The sequence below is a fragment of the Dermacentor andersoni genome, chromosome 8, assembly GCF_023375885.2.
Source record: "Dermacentor andersoni chromosome 8, qqDerAnde1_hic_scaffold, whole genome shotgun sequence".
Classification (NCBI taxonomy): Eukaryota; Metazoa; Arthropoda; class Arachnida; order Ixodida; family Ixodidae; genus Dermacentor; species Dermacentor andersoni.
The window spans coordinates 66,922,515-66,938,808 of NC_092821.1; the positions used below are offsets into that span (position 1 = coordinate 66,922,515).

Genomic DNA, 16,294 nt, shown 5'->3' on the forward strand with positions numbered 1-16,294 from the left:
TTGTTGTTGAGCACGGTATGTCGGCTTGAAGGTCGCAGGGGCAGTGTCGGCCGGAGCACCGACGGCGGGCGCGGCAGGCTTATCTCGAACAGGGGCTGCATGAGGAGGCACAACCAGCGTTTCCGGGCTTGGTTTGTCCCCCTTGTACGCGCGGAGTATCGTGGTCCACTCACTGGGTCTGAACGTTGTCGGGTCGAGGTCTTCGCCCTGCGATTGCACCTCCATGGCTGTTGGGGATAGGTGCGCTACCAGTGATTGGCCTAGCCTCTAGCGAGGCAAGACCCAGTGCGGCAGCTGGCCAGGAGCAGACTTTCCGACATCGATACGGTTCAAAAAAGTTCGGATGTAGGTTTAGTGGTCGGCAGCGGCGCATACGGAGGGGATTCGTGCGTATTCCGTGGTGACTCTCAGGACGTTGAGTTGTTCGATGCAGCTCGGCTGGCTTGATGCTTGCATTCCTCAAAGCCATTGGGATGCAGGTTCCGAGAATTAAGATCTTCTGGCCAAAGGCATCTTAATAGGTGGGCTCTGACTTGACTGTATAGATGCAAGATGACAAGCTCCAAGGAGCGACCTTTGTCAGCCCTGCACAATGCCGCAAGTGCCACATGCAGGCCACTCATCGCCAAACTGTACAAATTGAAATAATCTGACAACCCCCTATCTGAAGGGAAACCCTGAAACACGAGGTTCACATTAATCTGGACAAGCACCAGGACTCTTTCAACAATGTCTCCGTGCAAATAGACACAGAGTTTATGTAATGAAGCTAAGTAATCATGAATTAGAGCTTCCACAGATCAGGAAGGCGAAGGGAGAACTGGCTTTGATTAATTGATATCTGTAACACTTAGCACAAGATAGCTACATGATCATGACATAATGCCAAGTTGCGAAATAAACAAAATGGAAAACCATCTACAAGTCTTATCACTTTCCTTAATTGGCTCAGAAGGCCTGATTTATTCCGCCTTTCTTCTAGTTCACTTTTAATTTGTGCTACTGTAAAGCTACGCTCTACCCGAACAGGAGGCCATATTTATTTATTTATTTATTTATTTATTTATTTATTTATTTATTTATTTACATGTACCTTTGAGGCCTTCGAGAAGGCATAGTGTAAGGGGGGAAATATGGTGACATATTAGTATGGAATCAGGAAAGAAATAAACATCAGCATAATGAAAGGAGTACGCACAGAACATGGAAAATTAATACATTAGCAAATACAATATGTAGAGCAATAACAATAAATGGTAAACAACAACATAATAGCATAATAACATTGTAAACGTTTTAGCATGTTATACAGTAGTAAGTATTGTGAAAAAATTGGGAGCACTGAAATTCTTTAACATTGTAGAAAAAAATGCACGAAAATTACAAAAGACATGACGTGTTTAGACGGTTGAAACGGCATATTGATCGGTTTGCAGATTGCGAAATGCAGTGTGTTTAGATTCGCATGCAATGGTATCTGGTAGTGCGTTCCATAAATGGACCGCACGGGGCAAAGCTCAAAAATTAAAAGCGCGTGTGTTGCCATAAATTCGGGTGTAGCTGAACTGATTGTTCAGTCGTTGTGATGTCAAGGATGCTTTTTTCAGGTTTGATAAGTTTAGGCCAACTGTGTGAACAAATCTATGAAATAATAATAGAAGGGAAATATCACGGCGAGTAGTTAGTGGTTGCAACGAAAGATCGATTTTTATTTGGGTTACAGTTGACTGGTTACTATAATTTTTAGACATGAAACGGCTCGCTCTATTCTGGATGCTCTCCAGGAGTTCGATAAGGTAATTTTGATGAGGAGACCATATACAAGAGGCGTACTCAATTTGTGGCCGTACAATAATTACGTAAGCTAGTTTTCGTAGTGGTAAAGGCGCACTTCTTAAGTTGCGGCGCAGAAATCCTAATGATCTGGAGGCATTAGCTGAAATGGAGGTGATGTGTTTAGTCCATGAAAGATTGTGTGTAAGGAGCACTCCTAAGTACTTATATTCTGTGGTGTGGTCAACTATGTTATAATCCAGATGATAAGATAAGCGAGAGTTAACAGTTTTTCGAGAAAAGGAAACTACTTTGCACTTCGACATGTTTAGGGACATGAGCCACGTAGCACACCAATCACTGATATGTGCAAGATCATTTTGGAGTGCCGTGTGGTCAGAGGGACAGTTAATCGAACGGTATACAATGCAGTCAGCAAATAATCGTACAGAAGATGATATATTGTTAGGTAAGTCGTTAACGTAAATTAAAAAGAGAAGAGGCCCAAGTACACTGCCTTGAGGTGCACCAGAGGTGACGTCAGGGAGGCCAGAGGAAAAGTTAGCAACAACAGTGAACTGTTTGCGATTAGTAAGAAAATTGCGAATCCATGATAGGGTTAGTGAGTCGAGTTTAATTGCTGAGAGCTTTGATATCAGGCGACTGTGAGCTACACGATCGAATGCTTTCGAGAAATCCAAAAAGATGCAGTCAATTTGTTTATTACTGTTCATATCAAAGTGTAAGTCTGCCGTGAATTCTCGTAGTTGGGTTTCGCAAGAAAATCCTTTTCGGAAACCATGCTGTTTTGGGTAAAAAAAGTTATTACATTCAAGATGAGAATATATATGGGATGCGATAATGTGTTCAAGCACTTTGCAGCAAATGCATGTTAGTAGTAACATGCTAATGTTAGTAGTAATGTGACATACCTTTGCATAATACAATGCAGCGTGATTAGAATAAATCGCCAATTCTGACCAATAATAAAAAACTTCCAACAAATAATGCAAACTATCGAAAGCAATTTATAATCAAAATTATACTGAGGCCTTTTATCTTCCCTGATGCTTTCCTTTCTCGAGTGTTTACCTAACTGATTTTTCATGGAAGTAATCAAACTAGATAAGGTCTGCCATACCATGAGCAGTAAAGCAGAAGTAAAGAAAGCCTTGGGAGCTATGCAACGGGGGAAGGCAGCTGGGGAGGATCACATAACAGCAGATTTGTTGAAGGATGGTGGGCAGATTGTTCTAGAGAAACTGGCCACCCTGTATACGCAATGCGTCATGACCTCGAGCGTACCGAAATCTTGGAAGAATGCTAACATAATCCTAATCCATAAGAAAGGGGATGCCAAAGACTTGAAAAATTAAAGACTGATCAGCTTACTGTCAGTTGCCTACAAACTCTTTACTAAGGTAATCGCAAATAGAATCAGGAACACCTTAGACTTCTGTCAAGCAAAGGACCAGGCAGGATTCCGTAAAGGCTACTCAACAATAGACCATATTCACACTATCAGTCAGGTGATAGAGAAATGTGTGGAATATAATCAACCCTTATAGAGTGTAACCCCGTTCATATGTTTTTCACCGGACCGAGGAAAAAAAACGTAACAGCCGGGAAAATGCAACAGTGAGGAAAGCTCCGAAAATGAATGAAAAAAGTGCAGCTTCAACTATATACAATTTATTTCCACGGAGTGCGCTTAGGACTTAAGAAGAGTCTAAAATGGTGGCTTGCCATTTCTTTCGCTCACTAGAAATCACCACACGTTTCTCAATAGCCTGGAAGGCCGCATTGCTGTCAGCGTTGCTGTGAGGTGCGACGTATCTGCGAAGGAGGTCCAGAGCCGCGACGGCTTCTCCAAAGCTAGGATTTGGCAGCTCCCCGGCATCATGCGGCTCGTGCTCCTCCTCGTCACCGCGCCAGGAAACGGCAACGGACGAATTAATATCCGCGGGAAATTTTGCCCTCTTTGGCGTAATCACGATAACGTGCTAACGTTTGTTTAGTATTGCTGCGGAGCGCGCGCGTCCGAGCAGCCCAATTGCATGGTTTCGCGATAAATGTAAACAAGAGAGGAGAGCTGGCCCGATAGGCGGAGCAACGCCAACTTCCGGCTTCTCTTTAGCTATAGCTTCCCGAAGAGTGACGTCAGGGCCTCTCCTGAGTTTCCTTCCTCCGTGAGTCGACCCGCCCAACAAACCATGCGGTGACCGTAATCACAGTGATGATAGTGAGAGCATTTTTCACGAATGGCCACCTAGTGGCGGCCTCTCGAACTGGCGTGCGGCTTCTTGCAGCCAGTTCAATAGCCAAGCCCGGTCAAAACTAGTCAAAATCCAAAATGGCGGTTGGAGCGCGTTGCCTACTTTAGCCCAGGCGGGATCGGGTTGCGATGCATCATGCGCGAACGTTTTCACAGCTACTACGTAACAGCGGGGTTCCTTATACATTGGATCCTATGGAAGCTATGCCGGGACCGGATGAAAGCGACGTAACAGCCGGGAAAATGCAGCAGTGAGGAACGTAACAGCGGGGTTCTACTGTATATAGCTTTCATTGATTACGAAAAAGCGTTTGATTCTGTCGAAACCTCAGCAGTCATGGAGGCATTACGGAATCGGGGTGTAGACGAGCCGTATGTAAAAATACTGAAAGATATCTATAGCGGCTCCACAGCCACTGTAGTCTTCCATAAAGAAAGCAACAAAATCCCAATAAAGAAAGGCGTCAGGCAGGGAGATGATCTCTCCAATGCTATTCACAGCGTGTTTGCAGGAGGTATTCAGAGACCTGTATTGGGAAGAATTGGGGATAAAAGTTAATGGAGAATACCTTAGTAACTTGCGATTCGCTGATGATATTGCCTTGCTTAGTAACTCAGGGGACCAATTGCAATGCATGCTCACAGACCTGGAGAGGCAAAGCAGAAGGGTGAGTCTAAAAATTAATCCGCAGAAAACTATAGTAGCGTTTAACAGTCTCGGAAGAGAACAGCAGTTTACGATAGGTAGTGAGGCACTGGAAGTAGTAAGGGAATACATCTACTTAGGGCAGGTAGTGACCGCGGATCCGGATCATGAAACTGAAATAATCAGAAGAATAAGAATGGGCTGGAGTGCATTTGGCAGGCATTCTCAGATCATGAACAGCAGGTTGCCATTATCCCTCAAGAGAAAAGTGTATAACAGCTGTGTCTTACCAGTACTCACGTACGGGGCAGAAACCTGGAGGCTTACGAAAAGGGTTCTACTTAAATTGAGGACGACGCAACGAACTATGGAAAGAAGAATGATGGGTGTAACGTTAAGGGATAAGAAAAGAGCAGATTGGGTGAGGGAACGAGCGCGAGTTAATGACATCTTAGTTGAAATCAAGAAAAAGAAATGGGCAGGACATGTAATGATGAGGGAAGATAACCGATGGTCATTAAGGGTTACGGAGTGGATTCCAAGGGAAGGGAAGTGTAGCAGGGGGCGGCAGAAAGTTAGGTGGGCAGATGAGATTAAGAAGTTTGCAGGGACGACATGGCCACAATTAGTACATGACCGGGGTTGTTGGAGGAGTATGGGAGAGGCCTTTGCCCTGCAGTGGGCGTAACCAGGCTGATGATGATGATACCATGAGCACAAACAAACAATGTCCTCTTTTTGACAAAAGCTCCTAAAACGTTCAAAATTCAATATCTTCGAAGAAATTAAAGTTCATGAATGCAATCTGCAAAATGTGCCTCCAAAAAACACTCCTGCATGTTATGACTCGTTATGAACTCCCATAAAACCATAACTAATCCACTTGCGCAGCTTGGATGTGACCTTCCAAACTGTATGAATGAGAAGAAAGTGGGTTAACTGAGGGGCCTGGTTCTTATTAATCGTATCATGAGAAGCCAACAAACAGAGACACCAAGGAAAACACAGAGTAAATTATCTGTACTTAATAATTGAAATAAAGAAATTATAAATAATGGCAATGAAAGTGGATGAAAAAACAACTTGCCACAGGTGCGGAATGATCCCACATCTTTGCTTTATGCATGCGATTCTCTAAACAATTGAGCTACTGCGGCATGGTTTCTCCATCCACTTTCTTGCGTATTTATGTGTTACTACGAGAACTAACCTTGGGAGTGTTAGCCAGTGTCGCCACTCTCAAGCCTTGTCGGCGGATGTTCGAAACTTTATGCAACACTAACCCTGTTTGCTTTACTATTCTACATGTGTTGTGACATAAACTTTCCGTTTGTAATTGGGGATCTAACGTGAGCCGAAAATGCTAACAACCTAACAATATTTTGTGTTATTCCTTACGCTTCTTAAGCATTGATGGTGCAACCAAGCTAAATACAGTACGAATCAAAAGAACAAAACAATTTGCAACCTGTCTGTCTGATTTCATATTTCAGACGAGCTCGAGAGGGTCGTGCATTTCGCGGCTTTTGCAAAGCGCTGTCTTGGAAGAAGGCAAAAGCCTCTAATTTGCCTGACGCACCTCGTAGCTACAACTTTAGGACAGCAGCCTCCAAGTACTTAGAGAAGATTACATTTACAGACCCACACACGCACTGGTCCCTTAGGTGCTAGGCATTTGCCTTTCTTTGCCCCGTGAGTGACTGGCCCTTGTAGCAGCCTACAGGACGCTTGCCTTTCTCCCTCTGCTTACAAAGAGACGGCTGCAGTGCGGTTAGGTGACTGTTACTACGTCTGAATCTTCATGAAGCTCTCCTTCTTGCGATGTGCATCATGCCGATCTCCGCAAATGCCTAAGCTTGGGATTTATCGTCCATCGTCTTTTTCACAGTCTCGGGCTGGATCCTGACCGTCATGCATTTGTGTCTGTTGCCTTGTCGCTTCACATGTTTGGTTCCATACTCCTTACCCCGTCTGCCTTTCTCATCTTGGGCCTATCCCTTTGCTTCACCATCTGCTCTGACGTATGCAAACAGCCATAGGCAACTTTTCCTGGCAGGCTGGCCGAACTTGCCGCCTACGTATGCACTTGGCCTAATGGGCCCTCCGTTTCTTGCGCGGAAAACCCGCCGCTGTCTACTGCCTTCCCCTCGCTTCCGGCTACCAGCAAGTTTGACTCATCACTGCGCTCAACTATCTCAGGAATCATTCCATGGTCCTCTGACTGTTGCTCAATAGGGAATACGCCTATCAGTCTCCGAGTTTCCTTCCATGTTTTTGCCCTGAAAGACCCCATATTGGAGAAGGGTTCTCCTTGTTCTGTCAGCGTTTGCTCCGACCTATTTGATTATCAATAGGTTACTTGCTCTGGTAGGCTGGCCAATATTGCTGCCTCCATACACACCTGGCTGTTCAGTGAAAGCTGTCCCATATATGGCTGCAGGTTCTTGTCGGAGTCCTGAGCTATGACAAATACCACCCGCTTCTCACAGCTCCTGGCTATGTGGTCTTTTCCTCTGCAGTTGTAATACACAACTCTCTTCCGCGCCTCCAACGTGTGTACACCATCAGCGGGGCATCTTCGTTTCTTCTGCTACTTTAGGTGCGTCACCCTCTTTCTCTTTATGTGTGCTGGGGGAATTTGAAGTCTCCGGTTTAAAATGCCTACAGAAATACTTGTTACCCTTTGGCTTCCGGGAACCATATCCTGCTTTGTCACTTGTTTCTGATTGTCACGGCTTACTCTGGAAACTTCGGAGCGTGCGGTAATGCCTGGCGAGTTCTGCTGCTCTCTCTTTTTGCCCTTCGAGGTCGGTTTGAAATGCTAGACAGAAGGGTCTAAAGAAATCCTTCTTAGCCCTATCGTAGTCTCGCACTTTGTCCTCAGACAAGCAGTTCATGAAACAGCGATACTGAACAGGATTTGTGCTGGTAATCTCTTGGTCCACAAGTCCTGGCTGACACCCTCTTTCTCAGTAAAGCTTCATTTGGGCCTAGTTGGTGCATAATTCTGAACTTAAACTTACAGCGCAAACACCCAAGATGGACCACAACAGGAATATACGACACTCTTTCAAAATCGGCGAGGAAATTAACTATATCCTTCTCTACCATGAAAGTGTGGAACTGGAATCGCGCTATTTGCCATCTAAGTATCTGACTTTTCTGCTCAAGCTCTTCCATTCCAAGAAAATGCCATTGTGCTGCCTCCTGCACATGCCTCTGGTGTGTTTCTGCTTCAAGTTTGCATCTTTTTGCCTCTTCATGCTCGCACCTCTCTGCTTCATGCTTGCGCCTTTCTGCCTCTTCATGCTGACGCCTCACACGCCTCTTCTTCTTCACATTCGCACCTCTCTCGCCTCTCTCCTGCTTCATGCTTGCACCTCTTGCACTCCTCTGCCATTTGCTTTCTTTCAACAATGGTTTGCCAAGCCTCTTCAGCTTCCTGGACTGTCACATCTTCTGCGTTCATGACGTCGAGAACTGCGTCTTGTGTTGTTGCGGAGCTGGCGAGAATGCCCAACTCATTGCAAATTAGAAGGAGGTCCTGCGCTTTGAATTTCTCCATGGCGAATTTGTTAGCCTTCAAAATTCACCCTTCCTTAAAACTGAAATTTGCTATTTAAGGAAGGTGAATTTGGAAAACAATCCCCACCAGAAATTACAAACATACTCTCCTAGCATCTGCTTACTTGTACTAGCAAGAGTTCTGGTGACTGTCGTGTGGTTGGTGCCGCGCGGGGCACGAGCACGCAGGGACGGACCGAAACGTACGGCCACTTGCTTGGACGAAAAGGGAATGCCCCTTCTTTATTGGGCCCGAACATATATACAGACACACACACAGGTCACAGGGGGCGCCACACTCTGGTGGCAGCCTAACAGACGAGTCTGAACTGTGGCGACCTCTACAGTGAGATGAAGAGCAAACATCAGGCAATAGCTAGCCCATCCTTATCACTATTAGGAGACTGCAGAATTTCTTGTTCTTCATGCTCTCTTTTTTACAAAATAATTTTCCTTGCCTCACCAGTCTCCTCCCAACTCCTCTCCTCATTCCGCAAAAGCTCTAATTGCTACCTTTTGCCTTTCGCAGGGCCAACCGAAATGCTCATCTGCTCATGACTTTCAAGGAGTTCTTGGATTTGCAACTTCTCCATGCTCACAAAGCACCCTGTGTTTCTTCCCCACTAGCAATCAGCCCACGAGACACTATATTCTTGGTGTATGTAATAAAATAACTAACAACACCAAACACTATTATGGATTGCCTGCGCTATGAGTCTGGCGAAAAGAGAAGCAAACATGTAGCACTCACCACACCAATGTAGTCGATGCCGATCGATCTCATAAGCTGCCTGCCTGTATTGTAAGGCCGGTTCCATTATGGTGCCGTGCCAGGTGCCGAGAGAAAGATGGGTTCCGAGCGACAGTTACGAGAACAAGAAAAGGTTTTATATTCAGAAGTACATGGTTGAGTTTTATACACAAGGCTCTTAACTTTCAGAGCACACTACATGCTAGAGTGTGTATGTCCGAGCTTCTTCCTTCTCGCATCCGTCCCAGTCCACCTTTTATGCTGTTTATTTCCCTCTTTCCCTCGTCAAGGGATTTCACAGGGCAATCACAAACGCCTTACCATTCACCACCTCCTGCTCCCAACATTGCACAATACGAGGCGGCTTCCACATGGCAAACTGAACCGGCCATTGACGCCTTTCCCTGGGAGTTCTCGACAATGACCCTCTCATCAATCAGTGACCTCTGCATGATGGGCAGGAGAGGGTAACATTGTTATCTTGAAGCGAGCTGTCATTTCTGGGTGCTCGAAAGCCAAAGATCTGGAACATGACTACCTGTCCGTAAGACTCATGATGCTGATTGAGCTTCCTTCAGTGAACAATGAGGTGGGATCAGCACCTGTGATTGCCGCATGTCTGCAGGTGAAGCATCCTTTGTTCTGACCGATCGTCAGGCACAACAGCAACAAGTTGGTGACTGTAAGGGTTGCCGAACAAGTTCTGCAGCTTTTGTTTAAGTGTATCTCAACTGGTGAGCTCGTCTGCGTGTGTCCTAAGCCATACTTGAGCTGTGCAATCCACCGAGGTAAAATACTATGTTGGCAAGCATGACAGTTGAGTCACACTGGTTATTGGTGCTGACGCGTTGGTACAGGCTGATGCAGTCATCGACGTCTTCCCCATCTTTCTCCAAGAATACGCCAAGATCACGTGGAGTGGAGAGTGCGATGTGCCTCGTTGGAGTAGCAGCAGGTGTCAGAGCCGGTTGAGTTGAGCTGTCATCTCCGGGAGCCGTGACGGAAGGCTCGATGTACCATTCACTGCGAGCCCCATGACGAGAACAGGGCATGTTTACCTCCACCAAATATGTTACATTGGTAGTCACAGGCAAGAAGCTCCATACAAGTTTATTTACAAAATGAATACGCTGCACTTTGCCAAAAGACAACAGCCCATACTAGTAGTCTCTAGTTGTCGTCATCTTCACAGTGCTGGCCTCTTCTCTATCATAGCTATTGGTCCGTAACAATATTGATGATTCTGAAAACTGGGAGTTCTGTCATGATGAAGGTTGTATCCAGTGGCCATGCCTATCAATGGAAAAAGTGTTAGGGGCCCTTTTTTACTATTAACTGCTGTTTCAAAAAGGCGGGCTTTATGCACTAGAGCAAAACCCCCATGGTAGTGATAGCATCATGGTGGAAGCTGCTAACATAACAGAGCCCTGGGAGCACGTCACTGTTTCTAGCCTCTTTGTTGCTTTCTAGCCTCTCTATATTTAAAAAAAAAATCTGATAAGTGGTAATGCAAGCCCATCTGTATTCATGAATAAAAAATGCATGTTTACCTGCAGAAAATATGTTTGGTCACTTTATTGTCACTCTGAAAAAGTTGAGATAACTTTTCTGCAAAATTTGTTAGTCTGAGATTTTAAATCTACAGTAAAAATATTCAACACTGAGGGTTCACATTTGGGGGAAAAATACTCTCGATAGTTTAAGAGGAAGATAATTGGTGGTGCATCGATTCTTTTGAGATGATTGGCAACTTTAATGTCATTAGCAGTCCGATAATTGGTGCACGATTGTTGATTGTATGTTAAGTAGTAATATGAAAAGTGCTCACACCTGGGACCCAATTTGGCGTCAAAGTGCTTCAATAAAGAGCAGCACGTACTGAGTGCGGCTGCGAAACACCTGAACAAGCTGAACAAGGCGTAGGTGAGTGCCGAATTGGAACATATCTATTTCGGTGTATCTACTATTTTATTCTTATAAGCAGTTATGCAACCCATCTGTATCTGTATTGAAAAATAAACAATGCATACTTTTCTACGAAAAATATTAATTGCCACTTTATAGTCTCTCTGAAAAAAATGTGTTAACTTTTTTGCAATATAGGTCAGTCTGAAGATGTTAAACCTGCAATAAATAAGAACTTAACCCGGAGTGGTCGCACTTGGAGAAAAAAAATAGGCCTTAATTGGGTTAAGATGAAGCAAATTGGTGGTGCATCCATTCTTTTGAGATGATTGGTGACCTTAATGTCATTAGCAATCTTATGATTGGCGCACAATTGTTGGTTATGGTAGCGGTAGGGGTAGTGTTGGTAGTGGTGTCAAAGAGTTTCATTCAATACTGGCCAATGCACAATGACCCAACTTGGCATCAAAGTGAAGAGCAGCATGTACAGTCGACAACAGATTGAAATGGACCACGGCTTAGGCGGCTGGAGCAGCTGCAGGACCGCACCATGGCGCTGCTATCGTGCGCTCATGATGAGAGTACCCAGAGTGACGTCAAACATCGTCTCCGCATCCTTGTTTTCGCGCTGGTGCTTGTCATGCTTAATAAATTTCAAGTGCGGCATTCGGCCATTCTGCTACTGACGGTCGGGATGAAGGGACGCGGTAATGCCAGTAGTTTCGCCAGCAGTAGAATGCCAGTAGATTCGCGAGTAGTTCAGCACTTTGCGCTGTCGTGCAGTAGTGGATGGCCGCAAGTCATCAAAGCGCCGTAGTGTGAAGGAACCGGAACCTGATGTTATTTTTTTCCTTTTCTTCCTTTTTTCTCTCAGCAATGTTCAGTTGCGGACACAATAAAATGGAGCATGGCTTCAGTTCAAGAACGCAAACCAGTGCCAACTAGTGAAAAGGGCAGCTGGTGTTGAGACGTCTGCTCTTGCATGTCCGTCCTTCTTAGCTTGCAGTTTCTCCAAGCCTTTAGCATCACCTTAGCACTCTTTATTCATAGAGAACAGTGCGAGATGATGCCGCTGTAACTGTAATGTTTGATACGCTGCTGGAATAGGTTGTCGGGGGCGCAATTGTTCTCCGTGCCCAGCTTGCGCTGCAGCTGACGGTTGGCACCTTAAAGGGACCCTCACCAGGCCCCATAGCAAATTTTTGTTATATGGTGGAAGTTGTTACGTGTCCTCTAGGGAGCATTCTGCCGCAGAAAATTTTCAAATCGGCTCATTAATAGCTGAGATAGAAATATTTCAGTGCCACAAACCCATGATTTCTGCAGGCGGGCTTTACTGCCAAGCAAGACAGTCTCTCTACTCGCCCTGTCTAGCCTGCACAAGCAAAATTCCTTCCCTGCATTCTCCCATACTGGACCTCGAGGATCGCGTGACGCATACGTTTTTCTCACTTCTTTTTTTCACTGCTATGCACTTCTGTGACAACATCGCGCACGAGCTGTTCTGTCGTTCATGCAGCGCACAAATATTCCACGCTATGTGCAAGGAAACCGTACTAGTGGCATAATTCAGTGCTATGCTAATACTGAGGCAGAACAAGTGGATCGCAGGGAATGATCACGCACTGGAACACAGTAGAACATGGCACAGTTTCGGTACCTGCGCACGTGACTGCACGACCGTGGGAACAAGCAGACGAAGCGGAAGTACATTTCTCTTGCTTCGGTGCGAAGTAAAGCAAAAAACACACAAACATTCCGTTTGTGTGTTTTATTATTTCTCTAAACTTCAATTCGTCAATTCAAGCAACAGAACACACAAATAACAGATGGTGCCTTCAATAATTCTCAGTCACCCGTCGCCACGAGCTCCGTCACACTGCAGACACGACTACGTAGGTGCAGGGACGGGAGTATATCATCCTCCGGCTTGGAGCGCGGTGGCTGCGAGAAGGGAAAACGGCGTTCGGTTTGAAATTTCGTATCTTTCCGCGGCACATGGCAATGAAATGCTTTGCAGACACGATTGTTATCACACACTGTATGCTCTGCGCTTGTCAGCTCAAAATGGCCAGACCTGGTGAGGGGCCCTTTAAGCAAGAAAATTTATCACACTGATTTTTCCAACAAAGTCAAAAGTTGCCTGCATCCATCGTCTACTTACAGTGAAAAAAGTTTCCAGTTCATCCTGACTCAGAAAATGTCCAATGACCCGATCGAGGCAATGTTTGGCTTTCTGCGCCGCATTGCCGGGTACAATGACATGCTGGACGTAAGGAGTGCAGCATGTGTCCTGGAAAAGATGCTGAAGACCAGAATCGTGTCAGCTTCAAGTGGAAGCAATGTTAAGAGGTTGACCACGTTCTCATCGCAGCATCTTATTCTTATTGAACAGGAATTGCATGGTGCGACAAGCACCTTTGATGAGGTCCTGAACATGGCAGCGCAAGGGTTAAAAAACTGCCTTTCAGCGCGACCATTTGTCTCCACCCCTCAGATCGCCAGCGTGGCCATGATTGGCAGATACATTGTGCGTGCGGCGAGTGAGCACATTCCCTGTGCAGGCCGTATAGCATTCCTACGGCGAGCAAAAAGCAGCACTCCTAAGCACGGGCCCATCGCTCATCGAGACTGTTGTGGCCTATTTTATCAATCTCGGGAACTGCTGAATCTGCTCATAGGTCTTCCGAGATTCGTGGAATGTGTGCTTCCTCATTGGAGGCCCGTCGCGAAGCCCTTGAACTTTATGCACAGAGGATTGTGCAAGAGCCCATGAGCCTACCAGTGATGAGCTGTGGAAACACCGACACTGACCACTGCAAAGAGCTGCTGCTGCTTCTAAGTTCCAGGAAGTTTATCAGGCCGCTTTTTAAAAATTTTGCTCAAGGAGTGGCTGACAGAAATGCTGCTGCCAAACTGCTTGAAAGGAAACCCCCTGTCGGGAAAAGTTCTCAAGTTATAGTAGAAATTTCTGCAAGGAAATGATTGTCGCGATCTTGTCGTGCATCCCTGAAGCATAATTTGTGAGTAATGGAAACAAAGCCTCCTGACTGCTGAAATACCTCTTCTCTACCTTTGCCTCCTCCTTTCCCTACTTTCTTTTTTACTCCACAGTTCGCATGTCGATGAAGTGCAATACTTCAAAACAGCTTAAGCAGGGTGCTTTGATCATGTTCTGCAGCAAAGGTGAAGTGGACGAGTCGAACAGCGCCGAGCTGGATGCCTGCGGGATGTAGTCATTGGACAGTGGTGTGGAGACTTTTGATGAATCGTGGTCGTCATTGGCGAAGAGTAACGAGCAGGGATGTTTGAGGAGACAGCTGCTTGAGCATCATGTCAGCATTCCTCTCATGACTGACTTCATTGTGGCTAAAGACGAGTATGTCATCCATGAGCTTGATGACTCCTGTTAGCCCGATCAAGATTTCGGACTTGCACTTTCCGCAATATTTTTGTGTTGATGTTATGCCGATCGAATGGGAGTCTTGTGAAGCGCAAAATGCCCATTTGGCAACATTTATGTCGTCAGCTCTAGGCAGGGCGGGGAGAGAGGGATTTTGGTGGGAGCCTGAATATGCATTGTCTTCAAACAACCGTTGCCTCACCTAGCTGTTAACACGCCCTTTTCTTTCCCTGCGCCAGTACATCAGTGTGTTTCATTTACATAACAAAATTTCTTCGTTCTTGAATCAAATGTCTTGTTTGGTTCTTTTTCAAGTTTTTTCTGTTAAATCATAGCAGTGCCTTAACACAAGATAACGTAACAGTACTGAGAGCGTGTTCGACGCGTCGAAGCTGCCTGTTGACTTCGTGTCCCATTCATGTTCAGTCAGAAAGAAAGGTATTTAATGTGTAAGATTCAGAAATATACTTGCTAAGATGTGCCTCACAGTCTTCTCGGCAATGGTGAACTCAAGGAGCCTGCCCGCCCTGAGCTGCGGCCACCATGGTTGTGGCAACCACTACTTCAGACCGGCTCAGCAATGCTAAAGCTGATCGAAAATAAAAGGAATCGGCAGGAATTTTGAGCATACCTTTCTTCACCGTTCATTTTTTTAACACTAACAAATCCTGACAAAATTTTAACTTTTTGAAAAGCTGCCAAATTAATGTAATGCTCAAAACTTCAAAACTCATTGCACGACATTGTCGAAAGATGGCTGAATGCTTATAAAAATGCTAGAAACGAGTTGCATCAATGGAAACCATAAATGTTCTGTTATGTCCGAATACATCATTGAAAAACTCGTCATCTACAGCAGTATACGGTATCAATGCCAAAGTTCTAAAAAATACTAAACATGTGTGTAGCCTGTTTTTATCACTCATATTCCAGGAATCACTTAACAGCGCTTCAATTCCACATGACTGGCAGGTGGGCAAGGTCATCCCAGTCTTCAAGAAAGGAAGCCGATCATCACCGAGTAACTACCGCCCCATTTCCATAACAAGTGTGTCTTGTAAAATAATGGAACACATTTTATATTCACATATTGCTAACTTTCTAACATCCGTCAATTTTTTTCACCCAAGTCAACACGGTTTCCGCAAGAATTATTCCTGTGACACTCAACTTGCTCTTTTCTTGCACGACTTACATTTAAACCTTGATCGTAACATCCCGACTGACACAATATTTTTAGATTTCGAAAAAGCATTCGATAAGGTCCCTCATGGTCGTCTCTTAATAAAGTTATCGCGTCTTAACATTCATCCTTGTGTTCTAAACTGGATTCGAGGGTTTTTAACTAACCGTGAGCAATTCGTATACGCTAACTCACAGTCCGACTCTTCGCTGATGATTGTGTGGTTTACCGAGCAGTTACTAACCCCAGCGACCATTTGGCGTTACAAAATGACCTATCGCGCATACAAAACTGGTGTACCACTTGGCTCATGTCATTAAATATAGCTAAAACCGTGTTAATGTCTATTCATCGTCGTCGTAATTACGATATCCCTAATTATAGCATCAATAACACGCAGATTGCAACAACGGACTCATTCAAATATCGTGGTGTGTACATCTCGCGTGACTTAACTTGGACCTGTCATGTTAACCACATAATAAACTCTGCTAATCGTACTCTAGGTTATCTACGCCGTAACCTTTTCCTCGCTCCTCCCTCTATTAAACAACTTGCTTTTCTAACCTTCGTGCGGCCCAAGCTAGAGTATGCCGAAGCTATTTTTGACCCCCACCACAATAACCTTATTAAAGCCCTCGAGTCAGTTCAGAACCGCGCGACACGATTTATCCTGTCAACTTATTCATGCAATTCAAGTATCTCGGCACTAAAAGCCCAAATAAACCTACCCTCTCTAGCCTCACGCTGTAGAATAGCCCGTCTTAAGCTTTTTCATAAATTCTTTCATTCCT

The 16,294-nt window shown here is 45.1% G+C and overlaps 1 protein-coding gene across 14 annotated transcripts in view; it reads left to right on the forward strand.

Annotated features, from left to right (window-relative positions):
- The window catches only part of LOC126538778 (uncharacterized), a 353,978-nt gene that overhangs the window by 196,356 nt on the left and 141,328 nt on the right, over positions 1 to 16,294 (forward strand). For 4 of the 14 annotated variants that reach the window (XM_072289738.1, XM_072289743.1, XM_072289740.1 and 1 more), the window contains exon 2: positions 8,788 to 8,916. The exons of 4 other annotated variants lie outside the window; for them this stretch is intronic. Coding sequence is in view for 2 of the 10 variants with exons in the window: in XM_072289733.1 (XP_072145834.1) it covers positions 15,113 to 15,338 (226 nt within the window). In the remaining 8 variants the exon portion in view is untranslated. 6 more of the 14 variants (XR_011896016.1, XR_011896017.1, XM_072289742.1 and 3 more) reach the window with 6 other exon arrangements.